At 53.8% G+C, this 22,698-nt stretch overlaps 5 protein-coding genes across 5 annotated transcripts; 2 read left to right on the top strand and 3 right to left on the bottom strand.

The window, feature by feature from the left end:
* The first annotated feature begins 4,559 nt into the window (after positions 1 to 4,559).
* Positions 4,560 to 7,090, top strand: BZA05DRAFT_210776 (uncharacterized protein). Its single transcript, XM_051479609.1, has 6 exons — positions 4,560 to 5,244; positions 5,299 to 5,744; positions 5,798 to 5,970; positions 6,040 to 6,414; positions 6,514 to 6,639; positions 6,713 to 7,090. The coding sequence occupies exons 1-6, from the start codon at positions 4,679 to 4,681 to the stop codon at positions 6,992 to 6,994; spliced, it is 1,968 nt and encodes a 655-aa protein (XP_051334840.1). The 5' UTR covers positions 4,560 to 4,678; the 3' UTR covers positions 6,995 to 7,090.
* A 3,545-nt stretch (positions 7,091 to 10,635) lies between these two features.
* BZA05DRAFT_412899 (uncharacterized protein) lies at positions 10,636 to 13,006 on the top strand. Its single transcript, XM_051485146.1, has 2 exons — positions 10,636 to 11,958; positions 12,027 to 13,006. The coding sequence occupies exons 1-2, from the start codon at positions 10,983 to 10,985 to the stop codon at positions 12,728 to 12,730; spliced, it is 1,680 nt and encodes a 559-aa protein (XP_051334839.1). The 5' UTR covers positions 10,636 to 10,982; the 3' UTR covers positions 12,731 to 13,006.
* A 2,389-nt stretch (positions 13,007 to 15,395) lies between these two features.
* On the bottom strand, positions 15,396 to 16,359 carry BZA05DRAFT_344822 (uncharacterized protein; the record flags this gene model as incomplete). Its single annotated transcript, XM_051481145.1, has 4 exons — positions 15,396 to 15,592; positions 15,641 to 15,728; positions 15,777 to 16,084; positions 16,155 to 16,359. 4 exons carry the CDS (start codon positions 16,357 to 16,359, stop codon positions 15,396 to 15,398), a joined length of 798 nt encoding a protein of 265 aa, XP_051334838.1.
* Positions 16,360 to 18,045: 1,686 nt separating this feature from the next.
* On the bottom strand, positions 18,046 to 20,467 carry BZA05DRAFT_412896 (uncharacterized protein). The gene is made up of 4 exons (XM_051485145.1): positions 19,674 to 20,467; positions 19,307 to 19,605; positions 18,555 to 19,235; positions 18,046 to 18,499 (listed from the first exon to the last, which is right to left on the bottom strand). Exons 1-4 carry the CDS (start codon positions 20,215 to 20,217, stop codon positions 18,401 to 18,403), a joined length of 1,623 nt encoding a protein of 540 aa, XP_051334837.1. The 5' UTR covers positions 20,218 to 20,467; the 3' UTR covers positions 18,046 to 18,400.
* A 15-nt stretch (positions 20,468 to 20,482) lies between these two features.
* On the bottom strand, positions 20,483 to 21,422 carry BZA05DRAFT_344803 (uncharacterized protein; the record flags this gene model as incomplete). The annotated part of the gene is made up of 4 exons (XM_051481143.1): positions 20,483 to 20,655; positions 20,706 to 20,793; positions 20,844 to 21,151; positions 21,215 to 21,422. 4 exons carry the CDS (start codon positions 21,420 to 21,422, stop codon positions 20,483 to 20,485), a joined length of 777 nt encoding a protein of 258 aa, XP_051334836.1.
* Between the last annotated feature and the right edge of the window lie 1,276 nt (positions 21,423 to 22,698).

Below are 22,698 nucleotides of genomic sequence, written 5' to 3'. Positions count from 1 at the left end.
AACGTTGTGCTTTTAGGGTTTTGGTGGTGTTTAGGCTAGGTATGTACATAGAGTGGATATGTGCGTTGAGTAATTCAAGATGCATGCAGGCGGTAGGTAAGTGGCGTAAAGACGAGTGCACACGCCGATTATATAAACGCTGCTATAGGCCCACATTCGCACATGCCTGGAGTACTATATCATAGTAACTCGGCCGTGGAGAAAAGTATAGCACTGGGTGAGCTTGGACGAAATAATATGGGTAAATACTTGGCTACCTACTCTACCGTATAGTAGTTGCCTATCACCCATGCAAATCGCTCCGCAGACGCCGATGATGCTGCCGACTCGGTAATTCTGCCGTAGCTAACCGCGAGCGCGCTCTGGTGAAAATGCGATTGCGGGCGGTGCCATGGATCCTGTGCGGCGCGCGGAGTTGAGTCCAGCTGTGGCCGCTGCTGTCTCAGACGGCCTGCACGGCCTGCACGGCCTGCGCGCGGCCCACTGCACCTATAATAACCATGGAATTAATTCGGTGGATAAGGCCGCGGTTGCCATCGTTGCCGTGGACTTTGATCCCCCCGCGGTGGGGGCGGGATGGTTCGGTTACGAGTTGCGTGCGATAAGCCCCACCCCCCTCCCCGCCGCAGGTTTGGTCTGGACTTGTGGTCCCCCAGGGAGTGTCGGCCGCGATTCCACCGCTGATGGGGAATCGTGCATGGCGATGCGTGGCACGGGGTGCCAATGAGGTTTTTGTTGCTGGCCGCCGCCCGCACCAAGGATGATGATTGGATGTTGGTGCCGGACACAGCCATGTACGCGATGGTCCGATGCTTTGCGGCCGCAGAATCGCAGCCATGCTCGAACATACATACATACCTAGCTGCTCCATGTACCCGTAGGAAAGCGTGTAATACGTCCGACCACCATGTGTGTGCAATGATCGCGCCCATGCGGTAAATCGGTAAATCAGTGGACGAGCGGGGCTCGACAATCGAGATTGATGAGTGCGCCCCGGCATCTTGGAAATGCAGAACCCCGTCATTCTGCGGGCAATGTAGAGTACATACCTACCAGCCCTTGCTGAAGATATCCGGCGCCAACCCTGGGATGTGGAGAACGGTTATGTATATAGGCGGAGAGCAGCAGAGAAATCCCAAGTTGAGCGCGCGGCCGGCGGTCGGGAACGGCGGGGTGGGCACGGACATGTGGGCGTGTATGTAACTGCCATGATCCAATCTGGTGGACTGCGAAAATTCTTGATCACCGCGATGATGGTCCGCCCAAGGCCTCCTCGAACGTCTTGTTTTCTTTCGTGAGTATTCGTCAGTAACGCGGGCTGGTGCGGCGCAGTTTCTCATCGAAGTGAGTTGGGTACAGATTCGGGAATGCCGGTAGCGGCGAGGGCAAAGAGAAGGAACAAGTCGTGAGTCGTGACATATCTCATGTTGCGCGAGGCGGTCTGTCAGTACTGGTCAGTATCTGCTGAGCGAGTACTGGGAATGCCAAACACAGGCTGAAGTGGCGATCATTCGCCCGAAGCCTGGCTTGGGCCGCCGTGTCGTATTTGACAAGAAGAAGCTTCATACCAAAGACAAAGTTGACACCAAAGACAAAAAAGATGCACCATTTCGCTCTTAGCCCAGGTTGGTACTGAAGTACCCTCGACGGGTACGAGAGATGTAGAAACGTGATTCAATTGAGTAAAAGAGGTCTATGAACTTTTAGGAATATCTGTTATGTTGAATAATGTCTGATATGTTGAACAAGAGATGGATCGACAAGACGAGAAGAATAGTAGTAAAAGAAAACGCTCAACGGCTGCATTGGTTTCCCCCTCAATAACAGCTGGTCCCACCAGGTCTCTGCGAGGCCTCTCTCCCCAAGCACAAGGTCCCACCCAGGTCTCCACAAGGTATCGGCGGCCCACAGTGCCAAGAAGCTGGTCACGCTCCTCGCACGTGATGCTCACGTGTCACTCACGACACTGCAACCGAGCGCCTTGGTGATGCGACGAGTACCGGAGGGGAGGGACCTTGTTGAGACCTTGTTGAAACCTTGAATTTGGGAGGAGAGACGTTGCTGCGACCTCGTGGGACCTGTGTGTTATGGAGGTGAGACCCGACGCAGACCCGATCCGGTCGTTAAACGTGGAATTATTTCTGTTGCCACTCTTTATGTTCTTCCTGTTCGTCCTGCTTTTCTTCTCATCACCACCATCATCATTATCATCATCATCATCATCATCGAACTGCTTTTCAATTGATCCCTTTTTTTGACCACATCCGCTCTTGAGACTCCCGTATCCGCCGTCAGAAGAGCGGGCCAATCTAGCGTCGACGGGCATCGTCAGCACCACGATCGACCACCGGCCCGGCGTCGGGAATCATATCAAGATTCAAGACGATAACGAGGATAACCGGCGAACCGCATCAGCTGCGTGAGCCGAGCCAATGGGAAAACCCGCAGAACACGTCATGCTACCGATTCCGCCCGCCCCCCACACGACCGGTACCCGCAGTGGAATCCCGTTCTCCACTTTAATTTCTAAGTAGTCGGGACGCAGCTCATCGCCCCGGAGCCGCTCTGCTGCTGCTGCTCTTCCCGAGTGACTCGATTGTCGATTCGTCCATTTTGGGATCGCGGTCTGGGGGGCTACATATCGCCGCCGGGGGTTCGCGTGCCGATGATGCTAGGTACTGACACCGGTACATCAGGTAGGTACTCTACCTACCTATGTACTCTACATCCGTACGTAGCAGATAACCATCTACATCCCACTGCCACTGAGCGGAGCACAAGAATCTGCAGCGGCGGTGACCGTATTACTTCCCCGCTGCGGCTGCCCCGCCTTCGACAAATGGCCGCCGAGGGAGGACAGCAATAGTTTATCGCGAAAATTGCTGCCAGCTTGGACTCTGAAGAGACGAAAAGGAACCATTGCACCAGCCCGCAATCAGGATTCACGCCGAGCCGCATGGGTTTGGCTACGGCGGAATTGCCGAGTTTGCACTGGCCGCGTGCAACGATTGGTGCGCGACAGGCTATGTACATCCTGCACATATGCAAGCGCAGGGCGCCTACCTTAGCAGTATCTTGGTAAGTACTCACGTACGCGTATCTGAGCTTTTATCAGCCTAGATACGTACCGTTCTTCGGGCTATGTATGTAGAGCACATAGGTAGGTATTCGACTGCAGTTGATTGCGTACCGTAGTGCAAACGAAAGGACTCCATTCCGGCCCTTCATGCCGCGCGCATCTTCATTGAGCGACGGAGATCAGGGTCCGACGATGCGGCGAGATACTGTAAAATGCGGCTGAAATAGGGTAGAGTTGGTATTGATGCTGGCAAGGATGCAACCTTGCAGAGATTTTCGTGAGTTTCCCAAGCTCTGGTCGACCCGGTCACTCAGGTCGATCATCGCCACAACCACTAGTCCCGGTTTCGTGACGGAAATCATGGTGGTTGGGTTGCCGGGAAAGGCAACCGCCGACCGTCATCATCAGCCTCATCCCAGCGGCGTCGAGATCGCAGCCGAGGCCAACTAGTACCTAGCACCGTGGTGGTGCCCCGCCCCGCCTCCCCCCCCACCCAGGCTCGCCGCTCGCATCGGAGATCTCCGCCCGTCCAACGGGCCAAATAAATCTGAAGGGTCGCATACTGGTTTACTCAAGTGGTTGGAGAGAAGATCACGGGAGTCCCATGGCCAACAATGAGAGGACTCGGTGTGAAGGGCGGTGGAGATCTTTGAGCACGTCGGTCACAATGGCAGCCAAAATTGGCGGAGCTGAAAGACAGATCGCTGACTACTACCTGGTAGTATGGGTCCGAATCCGGAGACGGGGGAGTTGAGTAACCGAAGAAACCTGCATACCGTGTGGCTGGAACGCTATCTTCCTACAGTACTAGTAGATATTTACTAACTAGTACTACGGTGGGCACTGATGTCCGCGCCGTGCCGATCCATCTGTCTTACCGGAGCTGACAGCCTCGCCATCCAGCTAGCAGGTCACGCGTCTGGCTCTTTACGGTTCCAAATTGAATGCACCGCCACGGAGTTGCAAGGTCGACAAGATTGGATGAACGCCAATATGTCATCGAGGGTCTGCAGTGGCATGTCTCGCAGGGCGGCGAATACACGCCAGGATCACCGACCGCACTGGAACATGTTCACATTGGAATCTGGATGGGTTCGGTCGACCGCACGAAGGAACGTATCATACAAAGGCAGGTCGCCGCAGTCGTGGGTTTTTCTTGGCAGCCGACCATTCGAACGCGGGGGGGAGATTCATCCTTTTTTCTTCTCCTTTTTCTTTTCGATGCGCATGGATTCGCATTCCTGATTTCAATGGCCCGCGTAGACCCCATCGCTGCCGCTGGTTCGATTAGGACCTACAAAACTAGAGATGAACCTCCGCGATCGCTTTACGGTAGTGCGTACCATTGGACGATGGGTTAAACTAGTTCTCATCCTCGGGCCATGTCAAGGCTGAGCTAGAGAGGAACGACGGCGCTGCGATGGAAAGGAGACGAATCAGAAAGCGAGAGGCCGTGTCTCACCCGTGGCCGCGCAACAGACGCGATGTGCACATGTAGCTAACTACATAACTACCTGCTCAGATGCCCACTTACTTAAATACCTCTCGTATCCGCTTTTCGTTTCCGTCCGGAGTTCGTCCGTTGACTATCTCGAAATTATGGCCGACCACGCGCAGCAGTTCCACAGCGGAAACATCCCACCACGCCACGACGCCCCTGGATTGGACCGAGAAAATATCATCACTGCGCAGCTAGGAGGACCCGGAGCACCCGGAGCACCCGCAGATCCCGCAGCAGCCGGAGCAACCGGAGCACCCGGAGCACCCGGAGCACCCGCAGATCCCGCAGCAGCCGGAGCAACCGGAGCACCCACAGGATCCGCAGGATCCGACGCACCCACGATACTCACGTACCCATATCGCCGCATGCGGATCGTGGGAGGCCGGCCGATGCAACTGGCACTCCCACGGGCAGTTTCGCGAAACGAACCCGGAGAGGCAGTTTCGCGAAACGAACCCGGAGACTGCGTGCGGCATGTGTACCTGCTCAACCAACAGCCCGCCGGCTACGACAGCGACTGGTATGTATCGTCGTCGGAGGGGGAGCCGAGTGTCGCAACGCCGCATGTAACCGCAGTCAAGTTGTCGGTCGCTGCGCAGGTGGCGTCGGAGATATACCCACCGAGTGATGGGTCGGGAGATTCTTTGTTGCGTGTGCATGTTCTGTATGTTTTACTGTCCGCGCGCTGGAGACGGTGTGGAGACTGATGCGATAACAGTGAGTTCGTGCATGATCCGATAGACCCAGCCGTTATAGAACCACCCGCGGCAGAAGAGGACGCGAGCCATCCGGCGTACGTCAACCTGTATAATAACATCAACTTGCTCCCTGCGGAGATGGTGCCCCAACAGCAGTTGAGTGGTACAGATCAAACCGGGGCAACCAACGTTCCCAACCCTGCCCCTTGGGAGGTAGACGATCGGTTCACGCCCATTGTCTCCCTCTTTGCCATGCGAGAGCCGATGCGATTTCGCCTGATGATCGCGATTCCACATCTCACCATCGGCACGCCCGACGAAAGCTCAAATAACCATACACTCGAGGAGTACCGAAGATGCATTGGGGGACTCGCACCCACAACACCAGTCAATCCAGACACGAATCGAGATTCTCAGGGAGGTCAAATATTTGTGCACCGGTCAACGTTCATGGTGATCAACAGTGGTTTGTTTTCCCATCCTCACTCCATGGTGCTCCGCTCACGGCGCCTTCCATAGACATGATCATCATGGCGCGGACGGCCAACGACAAACAGTCCAGTCCGTTCCCATTCTTTCCACACCAATATCGAGTGAGCGCGCTGCACCTGCTCGTGCACATGATCGCGACGGCGCTGCAATTCTCGGCCCGAGCTGTCTCCGACAAACTGCGGCGGATATCCATGAACCTGGTGCGCGTCGATCGCATCACCACCCCCGGCCGCTGCAGATACCGTCGCTAACGGAAACTAAAACAACAGGAACATCGGACGCACCGGCACGTCTCCGCCGACTCCACCAAGATGCACTCCGATCAGTTAAAAAGATATAAAAAGGAGGGCGTCAAGATCGGCCAGGAGCTTGCCAGCCACATCGCCGACGTGGGCACAATACTGCATCTGATCACCACACAGCTGCAGGTGCTTGCGGACCTGGCGGAGATCATCGAGAACAGCGCACCGCACGTGAAATACAAGGGGTACAACCAGAATATCGTGCAGCTGCCGCTGCTGTTCCAGAACCGCGAGCATAACGTGATCATTCTCGATGCCCTGCAGAGCATGATGAACGAGCGGAGGAGGTTCGAAGAGCAGATTAAACCGCTGCTGAAGGAGGCGAGGAAGACGCAGCAGAATGTGAGATCCCTCTTTCCCGTACCGCCGTACTCGGAACGCCGGCTCCGAGTAGATCCCGCTATATAGCGCGCCCAAGACTGATGCCACCGGTATCTACAGCTTGGAGGAACACACGTGCGGCTAACCACGGAGAAACACGCCGCACACGCCAAGATGAGCGCCGAGACGATGTCCATGTTTACCATCGTGACGACGATATTCCTTCCGTTGACATTCTTCACATCGGTATCTACACCCGAGCTCGCCTTTCTCCCACCTTCACCCTCCTATTCCCGTCCTAGCTAACATTTGACACTAGTACTTTGCCCTGCACCCCGGCGAGCAGACCGTCAAGACGCACGCCGAGTTCTGGCAGTACGCGACGGTACCGACGTTTGCGTTCGCGGCACTCACGTTCTACATCGTCATGCTCAAGAAATACACCAGCGGCGAGTACACCGAAGACCGCACGCTGGTCAAGTATCTGAAACGCCCGTTCCGGAGGAGGATAGATAGGGGTCCGAGTGATGTTGAGGCGGGAGCAGCAGCCAGCGCATCACTGACAACTTTATCAACGAATACCAATCAGGTAAACCCATGACGGTAGTGTAAGTGGCCAGGCGACGATCAAGCCTTCGGGTTAGTTAGTGGTGGTTTATGGATGGTCGTTAATGGAGGGGGGAGATGGGGGAGAGGGGGGGTAAAAGAAGGAGGTCGGGGAAGGAGGATGAGTTCGGGAAAGGGAGAAGTACGGGAGAGAGGAAACCGGGAAGGAGGAGGAGTTCCGGAAATTGGAAACCGAGAAGAAGGAGGAGGAAGAAAAGGAGAAAAGGCGGACAAGGAGGAGGAGGAAAAGGAGGAGTTCAGGGCCAAGGTGGAAAGAAGGCAGAGGAGGAAGACGATAACGAAAGGAACACGACTAGGATGAAAGTAATGATAAGGGTGGGGTGGGGTAAGGAGAATGGCTTCTTTTACACGTGTGTTGATCTATATAAATCATAATGCAATAGTTATTCCCACGGACCCGACGTATTTCCAGAGCCATCCCATGCCTGCTTGCACTACTTGGAATCACCACTCGGCCGCGGATGCGCAGGCTTTCCTGACTTATCCGTATTACATCCCGCACCACTACCGGAGGCCATCGTTGCCGATGCAAGAGCAGGTCTTCAGTCCGTATGCTGCATCAGCTGCTAGTACTCTAGTAGGCGGCCCCGAGTTGATCGCCGCCGGCCGGCCAAACGGCTGCATCCAAACATTAAAGTCGTAGCATGGACTGGGAAACTTAGCCTCGACTCGCATGGTTCTGTTCAAGAATCCGTACAGTAAGTATCGATCTGTCGATAACCGGCGGCTCGATCGGGGCGGCTTTGTAGTGGACGATGGATGGATGGATAGATGGATGGACGTCAGCTGAAACTAAACCAAACCAATCATTGGAATACGGTACTCATGTGTTCCGTTTGTGACGGAGGGGGCGGGCTGAGTGTCCCGTATCAATGTCATTTGTCGCGGGGACTCGGACGGGCACATCTGCGGAGCGCAGGTGAGACACCGCCTTTCTCGTTCCAGTTTGCCTCCCGTCAGGCGTCCTTTCCAAAAAGCTTCGCAAATATTTCCTCGTTCTCTAGAGTAACATGGTAAATAGTGGGCGACGCGGAATCGACTGCAAGCCGGAATGCCAATTCGTATGTTCTTATGCACCGCTTCGCATACACAGTCTTCCCCTTTGAGTCTCTGACTGCCGTTCGAACGGTTCGTAGACGATAACGAAAGCCGTAATTTACTCGAACACCGCGATTGCTGCGGTTCGTCTGATGTCAGTGGTCACTGCATGTGCGACGGGAGTAAGACATGGAAACCTGCAGTGTCGGATTGGCCGGGGGATTCGTCCAATCACCTCGCTTGGAAACCGCATATCGGGCGATCATCAGCCCCCCCCCCCCAAAATGCCATTTTCAAATGCGGCACATACATACTCTGCTCTACTCTATAGATATCTACTTGTCGTTCGGAGACGTCTCCAGCTCAGGGGGGACAGATTGGTAAACTGCCGAATTTGGCATGCACGGGCTGGCACTTGAGAGCGGGGCGGCGGTGCGTTCTGGATGGTTACTCCGCTCTGCCAACTTCGACGAACCAGACTCCAATAGAGTAGTCAACGTTTCGCAGTTCGAACTGTCCGATGTTGTTCCCGTTGCTTCACGGCAACTACCAAGGCTTCCCCGCATCAAATCGATGATGCAATGAACAGGATCATCAGAGCCGTAAATGCATTCATGATGGCGGCGAAGTATTCGGCGGAGCACATTTCTACATACATACATCGGATGCCCGAAGGGGCGGGCGCATCTGCCTAGGCACATGCAGCGCGTATCTGCGCCGGCCGGACGTGGAATAAGCAAGGTCCAGCGCATCCGTGACCCGTGAAAGTACTTCGACAAAAACAAAAAAATCGTTAATCGACTACCTATTTGAGTCCCAAGCATTCCGATTGCTGCACAAACTCGGCACCTCCGCCGTAGGCAGCCAAATCTGTGCGCGGTGTTCCGGATAGAACGATGCTCCAGCCTGGGAGTGACCGGGTTCCTTGATGTTTTCGCGGTGACATGACCTCACCGATTTCTAGTTGCGACATTAAAAGGTTTACTTTGGACTTTCGACGTTGAAGAATCGTTCGGCGTGACATATGAATAGGAAAGCTTCGAAAGAGGGGGCAGGGTGGACCCTGACGGCGCTCCAAAGAACCGGGCAGGCAGGTCCGGAAACGTTGAGTGCGATGTTGGCTGACTCAGTAAGTAATTACCAAAATCACCATACTTGACATTTAGGGGCTAACTGTCAATCTATCACTGTAAAACTTTGTCTTTGATACCAGAGGCAGGATGACAGATATGGAAACCTCATTACAGTAGAGGTATTTCCTCTTACGTGATCCCCGTAGCTGCCAAGCTCTCACCGCGACGTCGTGGCACGGCCTGACGAAGCCACGATAACCCGGTAAAACCGTGATTCATTTTACAAAATTCACCGCTTTTGAGTTGTGATTGGATGAAGACATGCAGTCAGGCCCTCGGCCGTAGTCATGGAAAACAAGTGACAATTCGCAGCGCTAGTCCTAATTTACTTCTGTGGCGTGATCTACCCCTTTTCAGCCATGGGGCGACTACTATGTAGTACTTTGGCCATGTCGCGGCGGCGATCTGGCGCCGAACAATCCATAATCCAGGACCAGAGTACTACCTACACAGCGCATGATCAAGCCACAGAAAGCACACGACACGATGCCACGGTAACTACAACATCAATACCGACGGATTCTGCTGACGGATTCGATTACTTCAGTGGTGACGAGAGAGAGCTCCGGAGCCGTTCACGGAGGCCCGGGCAAAGACAGAGTAGCAACGCATCGACGGATCCTCCAACTCCGGCGGAGGGCGGGGGACGTAAGCTGCGTTTTCTCGGAGCTTTGTTTACCGGGAAAGATGCGCCGGTTTCCTCGCCGGTCTTGGATGACAGCATTCCAACACTTGCCCCTTCATCAACCGCTTGCGCAGCACTACCGGCGCCGGTATCCATCCTGACAGTGCCAGTATCCAGCCCGACAGTGCCAGTATCCAGCCCGACGATTGATTCTCTTGCTCCACCGGCTACCGCTATACCTTCTACTCCGGCAATTCCTTCTCCTACTCAGGAGATTGTTAGTCCTACTCCGCCGACTATTACTCCGCCTTCTAAGCTTGTTTCTCCTGCTTCTGCGACTGTTGTTCCTCCCCAGACAGCTATACCTACTTTGGCGACTGTTACTCCTTCTCCGGTGGCTGCTCCTACCCCTACACAAAGCTGGGGAAGGCGGTTGTAGTAAGGAATTGCTGCGTTTCGTTCAAACGTTGCGTTGTATATCTACTCCTCCGGCGATCGATTCCCCTACTCCGACGATTGATACTCTTACTGAAGCGGCTGTTATTCTTACTCCGGCGACTGTTGCTCCTATCGAGACAGCTATTCTTCCCACTTGGGCGATTGACCCTGCCGCCCCGACTGTGTCTGTTACTCCGACGATTATTACTCCGCCTTCTGAGGCCCGTCGTCCTGATCCAGCGGGTATTCTTCCTGCTGCAGCAATTGTTGCTCCTTCTGAGACAGCTATTCTTCCTACTCCCGCGATTGACCCTATCGCCCCGACTCTTCCTTCTACTCCGGCGACTATTACTCCGCCTTCTGAGGCTATCTCTCTTACTCCGGCGGCTATTCTTCCCATTCCGGCGGCTATTCTTCCCATTCCGGCGATTGACCTCGCCGCCCCGACTCTGCCTTCTACTCCGGCGAATATTACTCCTCCTCCAGTGGTTGGTCCTCCTACTGTGGCGGTTATTCTTCCTGCTCCGGCAATTGTTGCTCCTAGTGAAACAACTATTATTCCTACTTCCGCGATTGACCCTGCCGCTTTGCCTCTGCCTCCTTCTCCGTCAGCTATTCTACCTACTCCGGCGATTCAACCGTCTACTCAAATACAGAGCCCGCCACCAGTCTTGACAGTTCCCATACCTATATGGCACGTCGATGGCACATCTTCTGGCGATACTTCCATGGTTGAATGCGATCCGAAGATACATCTAGAATTCAACACAGTCGTACTACCCAATATCCAGCAGCTGATCAACAAATCGTTGTACAAAAAAAAAGCATTTTTCTGCGTCGAACTCGTTATGTGCGAGGACCGACCAACCGTGTTGATAACGTGCAGGAGCGTACGAGATATGAGGCGGCTTATTGCAAAGACGAATTGCATTGACCAAAGAAAGTTCAGTGTGAAGTTCCTGGAGGGAGGAGTGAGCTATGCCGCCGCGCCGGGGGGGAGCAATTTATTTGGCAACGGCATGTATCGGAGTGGGAGTGGGATTCCGATATCGGCATATCGTGGTAAGAGGACTCTGGGCACGGCATTGCTCGGAGGCTACATTGAGATTGATGGACAGTATTTTGGACTTACGGTTTCGCATGTGTTGGATGAAGAAACGGAAGACAGCGATTCGGGCGAGACGAGCGATCAGTCAAGCGATAGGACAAGCAGCACTAGTTCTTCAACACGAATCTCGGACGACGACGACGACGACGACGACGGTGATCGGAGATTGAAACCGCGCGTCACGGAGGACCATATCGAATTATCGGACATCCGCATTTCTGTTCGCGACGACCATAAAATGACCGCCGTGCATTGCGCGTCGGGTAATCGTGTGAGCAGATCTGCAAACACCGGCGTGGACCACCGTGATGCCACTTCATATATCATGGACTGGGCACTCATTTCGCCGCCGCAGATGGTAGGTGCCCACTTTCACCCTCCGAATGTGTTCCATGACGCGCAAACGGACAGTCGAGGCTCGGACGCATCCCATCCCATCATTTCCACGGGGCACCTTGCCAGCAAAAGTGTAAAGATTATCATGAACGGCTCGGTATACTGCCATGGTACTGCATCCGGTGTTCCTAGCCTCGTGTCCCTTCGGAACCAGCCTGGCCTCGGATTGGTGTTCATGGTTATGACGAGTCGTGAACTTGGTAAATGCGCTCATGTAATCCAGCTTTTGAAATGAACAATTGCTGACATCGGCAACTGCTGTCATTAGCCCGTGGAATGTCAGGTGCCTGGGCAGTGGACTCGACTACCTCGGAGTTGTTGGGATATCTCCACGCAACATCCACCTCCTCGCCATGGGCGTATTTCATACCGATCATTGAAACCTTGGACGACATCATGGCGACTGTCTCGACAACACTACCCAGCCTTCCCCACGGCGGTAATGAGGGCAACGAGGGTGGCGGCGCTGGAGAGCCCTTATATTCATTACAGAGGGAACTGTGGGAAAAGTGGTTGTCCGAGCAGGGGTTTACCCGCGCCGGCAGTCAAGGAGAAGGTGTGTTTAGCGAGGCGTCCCTCAAGCGTAATAGCCGAGCATCATCCGAGGGAAAGAACGATATACACTCGATCCGTTCCATGAGTTCGATCCTTCCGACAACTGATAGCTATCTCGTTCCCTTTGAGCGGACTCTTCTGGACACTCGCGTGTACAGAAAAGTGAAGCGGAGCGGGTCGATGTCCTCCTCTGATAGTAGCGCTAGGAAGGGTGACGGGTGGTCCCAGCTGTCGGGGCTGAGTCTGTCCGAGATCTCAAACATATCGGTCGTCAATCTGAAACCAGTCATTGTTGAGCGACGAGCGAGCATGCGAAGATTTACCAGAAGCATTAAAGAAAAGCCACCCTCCCCTCTGGTGTTTCATAAGTCGGAAAAACAAGGAGGAGGAAAACGACGAGAGGGAGAGAGATCTTGAGTTTATTTTAGGAAGACGACGGGTATGATATACTCCGGCACTTTGGTTTTCAGGGAGACTCCCGGGGGTGAGGGAGCCGCTGGCATCGGCTTTCAGGAGTGTGCTTTATCCCACGGGCTTCATGTTCGATTTCCGTATGTAGCAATTTGCCAATTGGAATGCTTTCGATCGGGTAATGGCATGTTTCTATCACAGGGAGATGCAGCGCTCGACGGGTGATCCTGTCGGAGATGCGGAGTGGTCTGGCTTAAACATGCCTTGAATTGAAACTAGGGCCTAGAATACCTAGGGTGTCCGTTCTTTCTGTGGGATCGCCCCGAGAAGAGACGCAGTTGGTCGGGCAGAGGGTATGAGGTAGGTAACAATGACTCCAGGACCAAACCTAAACCGAGCGCCACAACGCCCCACCTCCAAGCCACACAGGCGACTGTCTGTCACGTGATTGTGGCTCGTACCAGAGTCACTTCACACTGAGTCATCAGGTGCTTTCGTGATTTATGCCATTACGTGATGAGAAGTGCGCCATGCTAGGGACGGTAGGATAACTATGGTGGATAAGATCATAACGATCGATAAGATGAGATGGCGGAGCAGGCTAGCCGCATGTGATGGTTCCCAATTGTGAAGGAACGACGCTATGCGGTTTTGGATTAGTCCGTAACTACCAGCGGTGCGGGCCATAAGATGGCACTCCGAAGTTGAATAGAACTTCAACTTCTCGATCATACTTCTTTTCAACGTTCTATTCTCGAGCTACACCATTACTCCTCCATATTCAAACGAAATAAGTACTTCTGTATATTTTCCCAAGCCGAGACATCTAAAAATGGAAACATCCAGCAGCTCAGCAACTGATTCTCAATTTCTCATGCCCGAACACAATCCCTAATAAACAACCCCCACTCGAAAGTCTTAACCCGATCATTAAGCCCCACCACCTCTGGGAACGCTACACCGCTCGGGACAAATATTTCCCCGCCTATACCAAAGCTCGTGCTCAAACACAATAAGTTTCCCAGTCCGGCCATAGCTGAACCAGTGTCTCTCCATTGATGGTTATCGCGACGACGTTGGCGCCACGGTCAATCAGAATCTTCATCTGTTGTCGGCGCTGGTGGTGCGCAGCGATATGGAGCGGCTTGCATTGGCCAAGCCACGGATATGCGCACCGCGCTCTAGCAGAAGGCGTACGGCGTCGACATGACCTTTCGATGCTGCCCAGTGTAGTGCAGATGCGCCACCATTGGTTTTGGCCTCGATCTTTGCGCCGCGGTTAAGCAGATTCCGCACAATATCTACATGGCCCTTCCGTGCAGCGTTGTGTAGTGGAGTCAAGCCTTCGTCGTTCGTCGCCTCGATATCCGCGGCGTGGCTAAGCAAAATCTCCAGGGTATCGATATGGCCGTCCCGCGCAGCTGCGTGTAGCGCAGTCCAGCCGTTCATTGACACGGCGTCGATGTCGGCGCCGCGGTCTAGCAGAATGCGTACAATCTGGACATGGCCACGTGATGCAGCCCAGTGTAATGCTGACGCATTACGATTCGTCATGGCATCGATTTTTGCGTTCCACTTGAGAAGATTATCTGTAGTTTCCGCTTGCCCTTCCCATGCAGCAAGCAGCAGCGGAGAAGCACTGTCATTATTCTCGGCCTCGATGTCCGCGCCGTAGTCGAGCAGAAGCCGTACAATAACGACATGGCCACGCGCTGCAGCGAAGTGCAATGGAGATGAGTTTTCATAGTTCTTCGATTCGATGTCCGCGCCGTAGTCGAGTAGAAGCCGTACAATAACGACATGGCCACGCGCTGCAGCGAAGTGCAATGGAGATGAGTTTTCATAGTTCTTCGATTCGATATCCGCGCCGTAGTCGAGCAGAAGCCGTACAATAACGACATGGCCACGCGCTGCAGCGAAGTGCAATGGAGATGAGTTTTCATCGTTCTTCGATTCGATGTCAGCGCCGCGGTCGAGCAGAAGCCGTGCAGTGTTTGCATTGCCACGGGCTGCAGCTTTATTTAGCGGAGAGAGATTTCTACTGTCCTTGGCTTCAATATTCGCGCCGTGGTCGAGGAGATTCCGAGCAGTGTCCGCATGGTCCTTCCGTGCCGCGCTGTGTAGTGGAGTTACGCCTTTATCGTTCGTCGCCTCCATGTCCGCCCCGCGGCTAAGCAGATTTTGAACTGTGTCCACGTGACCATTTGAAGCAGCAATATGCAGCGGAGATGCGCCACGCGTAGACCTAGCTTCCAGATTTGCTCCAGAGATCACCAACCATAGGACGGTATCAACTCTGTCAGCACTCGCGGCATGATGCAGCGCAGTCATACCCTCATCATCCTCGGCGTCCTTGTCGACTCCTAGCTTTTCTATGTAGAGCGCAACAGCAATAGAATCGCCTTTCCTTGCAGCGATGTGCAATTGCTGGACCAGTTTCGAGTTTCCGGTCGAGCGATACCGAAAATCAGCGATGGCTGTAGAGCCGCCGTCCGGCATGATTGGCAATAACCTAGGAGACGACAGAGCTTCCGGGTTACCGTCGGGATTGACAGACGAATATAGGGCTCCAAGCATAAGCTTTTGGACCTAGTAGTAGAAATTATTTGCTTCATGAGTCATAACACCAAGTACCCGGGGAAGGAAGAGATACTTACCACAGTCCAATGAGCTAGCTCACCGCCACCGATATCTTCCAGCCGCGCATCCACTCGATCGACAGGTCAGCAAAACCTCCCCGAAGCCAAGCCCATTCGAACCTACCCGGTAGACAGTTAACCCAAGATCTCATTGCATCGTCGTTTTCCAGCTCTATAATCTGCTTGGCACCTGCATCTCCTCCAATCCGTGCGAAGTAGAAAGCGACGGCTGAAACAGTCAGATATCAGTCTCAGGTATCAGAATCGTTGTACCGACCGTCTTCCGTTGTCTCGTGACCGGCTTGGAGCCTCAGGAGGCAGTTGTATATGGTTCTCTTCAGAAGGCCCTTTCCCTCGCCCTCGATCTTGAACTGTGGTTAGCACAGTCCCAGGGTGGACTATGATGAGCTTACTTTGCCGTCGCTGATGACCATGGTCAATAGAGGCTTCTCCATCCTTTTGTTCTCGACGAACGGTTCCAGGATCTTTTCTTGCAGCTGTGTGCCGATCATGCTAACACCGTAGTAATGAATGCCGGCGTATAGCTCCTCAACCTTATCCCGAGAGACATCCGACCACCCCTCGCGGGTATTAAATAACCGGATGGCCACAATTCCCTCCTCGCGGGCCAGCTGGTAGATATCCGCGACCGTTCCCAACACTCTGAATAGCGTCTCTTCACGTTTGCCACCATTCTCGGCGTCCATCGAGCTACTGTCGTCTGATGAAAGGCGAGCTTAGCCCTATTCTTCTCGGCGTGGCCAGTTCGGCGATACAAACTAGGTACGTACCAAGCAAAAGCACCAGATCGAAAAGCACCAAGACCGCAAGCTGTTCGGCAATCTCCGGGGGACATCTGCGTTTGACGAGCTTCTCGATCATCGTCACGGCTCTGGGCGCGTACGCAGCGAAGCTGCCCGGAAAGCACGTGAGCAGACCGGGTTTGTACTGCGCCGCGTATTCTTTGAGCCTTGCAGCGCGTTGCTCCACGGCCATGGTCATAGTTGCGGGCGGAGTAGGCAGGTGCGATTCCGTGGAAGAGCGTGAGTTAGCCGTGGTTTGTAGGATTCGCGCGGCGAGATGGCGGTTCAGGTGGCTTTCGATTGCAATAGCAAGAGGTCCCCTGGCCCTAGTTAAGTGCTCCAGATCAACCTACTAGATAGTGTATACGGCTCAGCTATGAAGCCTCTTCCTGCGGGCGGGCTACTGGGTCGGTGTTAATCCCCCAGCAAACTTGAGTACACTTCACACCTATGAGTTCCTCCGGATCGTGCATGAAACCATCGCTCATCTAACGCCTCCATCCAGTTATAAATAAGCACAGTTGCCGACGGTGTCAGTTGATTGGCTTGGAGTTTTCGAGCACCGCCGCAACGGAGGACACGTCAACGTGTAAGCAAGTGGAACCTACATAGGTGTTTTCTGGCCCGCCGGAAACAACAAAGACGAGTTGATGGTGTTCCAGTCCACAACCCAGCTTCGCACCAAATTCAAATACCAAAACGATTAAAACCAACAATACTCTCCATATCCAAGCAAAACTATTTTAAAATCCTTTTTATTGCCGTAGGTGCAGCTACAGTGAGTGCTGAGGGATTTTCTGGGGCGTGGGGTTTTCGGCATTCTCCGCCCCAGAATGCGCGAAACCACCGCTTCCACCGACATCACCAGCTTCTCATGAGAGAATTGAACTTTGCAGCTGAATCTTCAGACACCATTCAATTCTTAGATTTCTTCCTCCAATCTATCCTTTGGCCAGATCGTCGTTTCTCGATCGAGCTCCCCACAAGCGGTATTTTGGTGTGCAAATCCAACCAGAATGATTCCAGCGTTTTGGCGCTAAACGGAAGCGGAAGTCGCTGGACCCTATTAGTCACGCATGAGTGACTGATGATGATTTCCTCAATCCTCTGCACTTTCACGCCGTTGGCGAAGTTCTCCCACGACCAATTACCGCTTACCTCGGTCTTCCATTCGGACCCTAAGCCAGAAATTGTGGAAAGTAAAAGGTCGTAAAAATTTCCTGTGTGATAATCTCACGAACTTCCGTGTACCGCGTCACTTCCGCGGACCGGGTCATGAACGATCACTTGCTATGTCGAGACACTTCCGTTATCCGTTCTCACACGGAGGTGCCGAGCGGCGGCGTGGGGCCTCTATCCCAGGTATCCCCGAGCCTTTCTGTATATATACCTTCCTCTCTGCCGTGTCTGATACTCAATACACTATCTCGCGATACCACTTTTCTTGACACTGTGATTTTCGCGACGCGCGGGTGATTAGCTGTGAACTGAGCTCGTTTTGCTGGGGACTAGTCTTACTTGCTTCCACTGTTGGTGGATACCTTCAGTAGTACTCCCTCTTTATCCTCTGAGGTCGGCAATGTATTCTGTCCGCCATGTTTAGTGATCCACTGCTATTCTTCCGTTGCAACCGCGCCGGCGGTGGTGCCCTACTATCAGAAGACAAGTGAGAATCCATCCGGTCGGAACATTTTCTCTCACGCATCCACGCGACTTAGGCCTTGACTACTGGTTGCAATCGCCAAGCGGCGAGTGTAGGAATACGCATGACTAACTATCAGGCATACAGCCATTTTTTTCGTAGAGTTCATCGGGCTGTATAGATACGTGCATACGTGCCTAGGAAGATGCATAACGACAGCCGATCCTTACACAGCGGGTACCGTATCTACTCTTTCATAAGGCGAACACCATAATCGGGGGCTTCGTGACGATGTTGCTTGTTATCACGTCATGATCACGTCCAAATCGCGTGAAAGTCACGGGTTAAGCACTTGGCTCCTTGTCGTTTCTCGCCTCATTGGGCTCGACGAGTGGTCCCCGTATGGCCCCCAATAGGAATAACAAGATGTAGATGTACATACGCGTCTGGTAGCTGCCACTAGAGGCTGCGTTTGCATTACAGAGTGGCTGGTAGCCACATGGCCACTCTGCAGTGGGAGAGTCGACACGACTCACACCTGGATGGGTTCGGAGAAATACTGATTTTATTGCAAGTCCCATCCACGACCTTCTCATTCAAGCCGCCAACAATTCCATAAAGCCTCCTTCGCCCACCAAAACCAGTTCATCAAAGCGGCGAGAAAATTGCTGTTTACGGCTGCCTGCGAAGCCTACTGATGTCAGCCACCCGCCCCCCATCACTGATACTACTACTGGGTAACATACAATTTCATGGATGTGCGGAGGTAGGTCGTTCACGCTCCCCAGTGTTTCCCTGTCCCTCTCCGGAGGCGCGACGGCCGGTGAATCTTCCGCTTCCAAGGTGTCGACGCTCATCCTGCGGTTCGCATTGGCGGCGAGTGAACTAACATCTTGCGGCGGGACGAGGTCCGTACTAGGATTTCTAATGGCGTCTTGTCGATTGGCGTCTCGCGATCTGGCAATGTTCCTGGCGCCACTGCGCGGAAAAGAAACTCCGATCTTGGGGGCGAGTCTACTGGCACCAGCTTTCATGATCCTGATCCTGTAGTTGGTAGTGGTGCTGTTACTGCTGCTGGAGTAATCGTTGCTCAATTGGTTGCGCGAGTAGTCGTAGCTCGTATTGTGACTTCCAGTGATGTTGTGTGAATTGACATGTCCTCCTCCTCCTCGTCCTTCGTCACCGGTGGTTTCAATACTGCTCCGTCCGCCGCGCTCGAATTGCCAGAGCGCATCGTTGCAGTCCGGGATATGAAGACCCGACGACCCGATCGCCCTGGCAGCCTCGTCGCAAAAGTCGTGCTTGAATATCGAAACTATGATGCCTCTCTCGGCTTCCGACAGCTCCTTCGCTCTGTTTCCGTATAGGTCGCCCAGAGTCATCTGTAACGACTGCGACCGCGACCGATCGTTCTCCGGTAGAAAAACCTAGCGGAAAAATGGTCAGCACGAATTGAATCCTCCAGGCCTCCCGCACCCTTTCGCGAATTCGCACGTACCCACTCCCGAACAAGGATCTCTCGGTCCTGCACGTGGTCGAAGTCATAGGCCTCGATACGGCCCCCCATGATGGCCTCCGGCAGCATGATCCAAATCATGAGGATAACTTTCACCACCTTGCCATGGCCCTTTCTGAACCAGTCTCGCATGTCGGCAATCATTTCCTGCCTGTCCGGCAACCCACCGCACTCCACGACCAGGGAGGGAAAATCGGCACCGATGGGGACAAGGTAGACATCCTGTATGTCTCGCTTGCTACTGGTACATTCGCGACTTTCCATGCCCGGGACGGAGAAGACTACCGTACATTGCAGTCTTTGTCAGTAGGTCTAGGGATATGACAGGTTGCGAAAGCTGAATACTGACGGAATCCAACGCTCGTCATCAGATTGTCCCTGTGCTGCTCCGTGATGCCCTCCTCCTCTACCCAGCGATTTTTCTCTCTTTCTAGCCACGCCACGTGAAAGTTGTCTAGTCGCGGTGCTAGTCGGATATCGAGATGCCTGATGCGGGCATCTGGTAAATCCCTGGGGGGCAATAGACAGCAATCCTTTGGGCTTCGGGAGATTTCGTTGATTTCCCTCGGAGGCGCGTTTGGGTGGTGGGTTGCTAGCCCTTGGGGAGGATTGTTCTCCACTTCCGGTGGCCCCGTGGACGGCCCCGTCGCATCGCAGGCATGATGGTCTGCGGCGGTACCGTGTGATGGCGAAACATCGCTAGGAGCGGTATGTGCTGGGCTTGCTGAGCGCAGTGGTGGATGGCGATATTTGTCCTCCTCTTTGATGCTCGAGGTGTGATGTTTAGTCGGAAGGACGTGTGGGAGATCCTCCTCTTCACGGCGTGTGCTCAACGACCGGCTATCGTCGTCTTCGACGTCGTCACAGTGGTTACCTTCCCCATATGGGCTCATTTTATTCCCTCCCTCGTCGTCGTCTTCATCGTCCTCAAAGCGCGGTTGGTCATCGTCCTGATGGTCAATCTGGTCACCGTCAGATGAAGTTTCTGCGCTTCAAGCATAATACGGAGATGTACCTCTGGAAGCACAGCTCCTAGAAGAAGCCTTCGGAGCTAGTAGTAATGTTTGTTTAGCTGGACGGCACGGGGAGCTCGGAGGGGGTGGAGGAACAGGAGACATACCACCAACCAGTGCGATGGACCACTACCAGCGATATCTTCTAGGTGGCAGTCCACTTCATCCAGAAGTCAGTAGAATTCGCCAAACGGATGCATATCAACCCACCGGGTATATTATCAATCCACCTGCCGATTTGTTGATGGTCATCCAGCGTCGCCAAAAAGGCCTCGCCGTCTCGGTTCTCGCCGATTCTTGCAAACATGAAGGCGACAGCTGAAGAGGTCAGGAATCGAGTTCGGGGTTGTGGGATCTAATACACGGACCATGCTCTGTCTTTTCCGGATCGGTTTGTAGCCTGGCCAGGCAGTTGAGGATGTTATTCTCTAGAGTCCCCCTCCTCTCACCCTCAATCTTGGAACTAGGTCAGCACCCAATCACAGCGTGGGGCACGATGAGCTTACATTGCCGTCGGTTATGACCATTGCCAGTAAAGGCCTGGTCATCGTTTTCCGCTGCACGAATGGCTCCAAGACCTTTTGCTGCAGTTGTGTGCCGACCGTGCTGAGACCGTGGTACCGAATATTGGCGACTATCTTATCTACCTTCTCCGTGGTGACGTTTTTCTGACCCTGTCGAGAATTGAGATATCGGACGGACAGAATTCCCTCTTCGCGTGCCAGCTCGTAGATTTCTGAGACCGCCCTCAACACTGTCCGCAACGTCGATGTTTGATTACCGTCGAATTCTTCTAGCAATGAATGACTGTCGTCTGATCGATTTGGGGGACCGGTTAGTCCGTCTTCCTAGGGGAGAGGGCAACAGCCTCACTTACCAACCAGAATGACTAGATCGTACAGGACCAGAACGGCAAACTCGTGGGCAAGCTCCAGGGGACAGCCTCGCAGCTGTAGCTCGACGACCATACGGGCGCCTCTGGACACATACTCGCCGAAATTCTCATGCGGAAAGAAACAATCGCGCAATCCGGGTTTTTTTTTCTCGACGAATGTGCTGAGGGTGTATTGACATCTGCCCAACATCGTACGTGGGTCCCAAACCTCTTCGAAGTCTGTCTGCATTCTCCCGTCGAGACCACAGGCTCCTCGTTCAATGGGGACAGTGGTGACGGCGGTGGCGGCGGTATGCTTCCTTACTGGCAGCTAATTCCGGAGATAGCGATTGAGATGGGGCGTCATGTGAGGAACAACGATCCCTTGTGCGGGTTGGTGAGCGAGTTTTCTATTGACTGTTGGGAAAACTTTTCTCCTGGCCACACTTAAGTAGATTTATCGTACCGGCCGGGACACCCGAAGAGAGTTGTCAGTAGGTATCAACTCTAGTACTCCTCCGCTACCATGCCAGCGTGCACGCGATTGGTCCCCACGTAGAAAAAGGAGAAGCTCACGCATCACTTGCGTGCCTTTGGTGCATCACGCACGATACATGAGATGTAGAGTACATCCGCGCATCTGGATTCCGACAACGGTGCAAAGTTCCGACCAACAGCATGTCCAGACTTCGTACATACGAGCTCCGGTCGTCTTGAGGGGACACGTCAATGCCGAAATACGTGCGTTCGACGACCCACATATGCTAGTCGAGGCCGCGGCAGAGGATGGCGGATGGGACATTCATACCAAATACGATGTGTACATGAGTCACTCGGACGCAAGTCGGAGTTTCCCCGATCCCAGCGTGCGTTGTGCAGCATATGTATGGCATGCACGTTCGACGCCGCGCCTTGCAGACACGTGCAGAAGCACAGTGGGCTGTGGGTTGGTGCGGGGTAATGCGCGAGACCTGAGGCTGGGCGCTTCCGTTTGATCTTATCGTCAATGACCATGATAACTTCCGTGCAGATCTGTGACTGGCCCGTGTACGCTCGATCGTTATGGATCACGGCATGGTGTTTCGTAGCGCGTAGCATCGTGGTTTATCCCGCGTGGCGGATGGCGAGCTTGAGACGGTGAAGGCCGTGTGTCAGCACTGGTATGATACATGGAGAGTTGATATCCAACGATGTGCTTTCAGTTACGTGTGGTTCTTTGGGCTTGGTCGACTGTTAAGTGCACGATGAAGTGACAACCCAGCAGCGACCATACCGCCCGCATGGTAACGGAGATCAGGGTCGGATTCGCGCAGGTCGGAGGAGCTTCGAGGAAACAGAGCAACTGCCAATCGCCCCTGTACCAGCCGTGCGCCCAATGGTTTCGCGGGACCTAATCGAGGGGCTAGAACCACGTTTCCGCGGAGTACTGTCCTCTTCAACTCCACCTGACCGCTGTCTCGGACGGTCATCGAATACTCACAGCCTCG

The sequence above is a fragment of the Tricharina praecox genome (genome assembly GCF_024521635.1).
Source record: "Tricharina praecox strain CBS 144465 chromosome Unknown BZA05scaffold_46, whole genome shotgun sequence".
NCBI lineage: Eukaryota > Fungi > Ascomycota > Pezizomycetes > Pezizales > Pyronemataceae > Tricharina > Tricharina praecox.
Note: the sequence above shows the minus strand (reverse complement) of the source record. Positions and strands in the feature narration are given on the sequence as shown.

Bases quoted from the DNA above. Each gene is read 5' to 3' on its own strand.
- BZA05DRAFT_210776 (XM_051479609.1), top strand. From the start codon at position 4,679: ATGGCCGACCACGCGCAGCAGTTCCACAGCGGAAACATCCCACCACGC. The intron at 5,971-6,039 runs GTGCGCGTCGAT...CTAAAACAACAG, and splicing joins GGCGGATATCCATGAACCTG to GAACATCGGACGCACCGGCA. The intron at 6,415-6,513 runs GTGAGATCCCTC...CGGTATCTACAG, and splicing joins CGAGGAAGACGCAGCAGAAT to CTTGGAGGAACACACGTGCG.
- BZA05DRAFT_412899 (XM_051485146.1), top strand. From the start codon at position 10,983: ATGGTTGAATGCGATCCGAAGATACATCTAGAATTCAACACAGTCGTA. The intron at 11,959-12,026 runs GTAAATGCGCTC...TGCTGTCATTAG, and splicing joins TATGACGAGTCGTGAACTTG to CCCGTGGAATGTCAGGTGCC.
- BZA05DRAFT_412896 (XM_051485145.1), bottom strand. From the start codon at position 20,217: ATGAGCCCATATGGGGAAGGTAACCACTGTGACGACGTCGAAGACGAC. The intron at 19,606-19,673 runs GTCAGTATTCAG...AATGTACGGTAG, and splicing joins GATGACGAGCGTTGGATTCC to TCTTCTCCGTCCCGGGCATG. The intron at 19,236-19,306 runs GTACGTGCGAAT...TTTTTCCGCTAG, and splicing joins AGATCCTTGTTCGGGAGTGG to GTTTTTCTACCGGAGAACGA.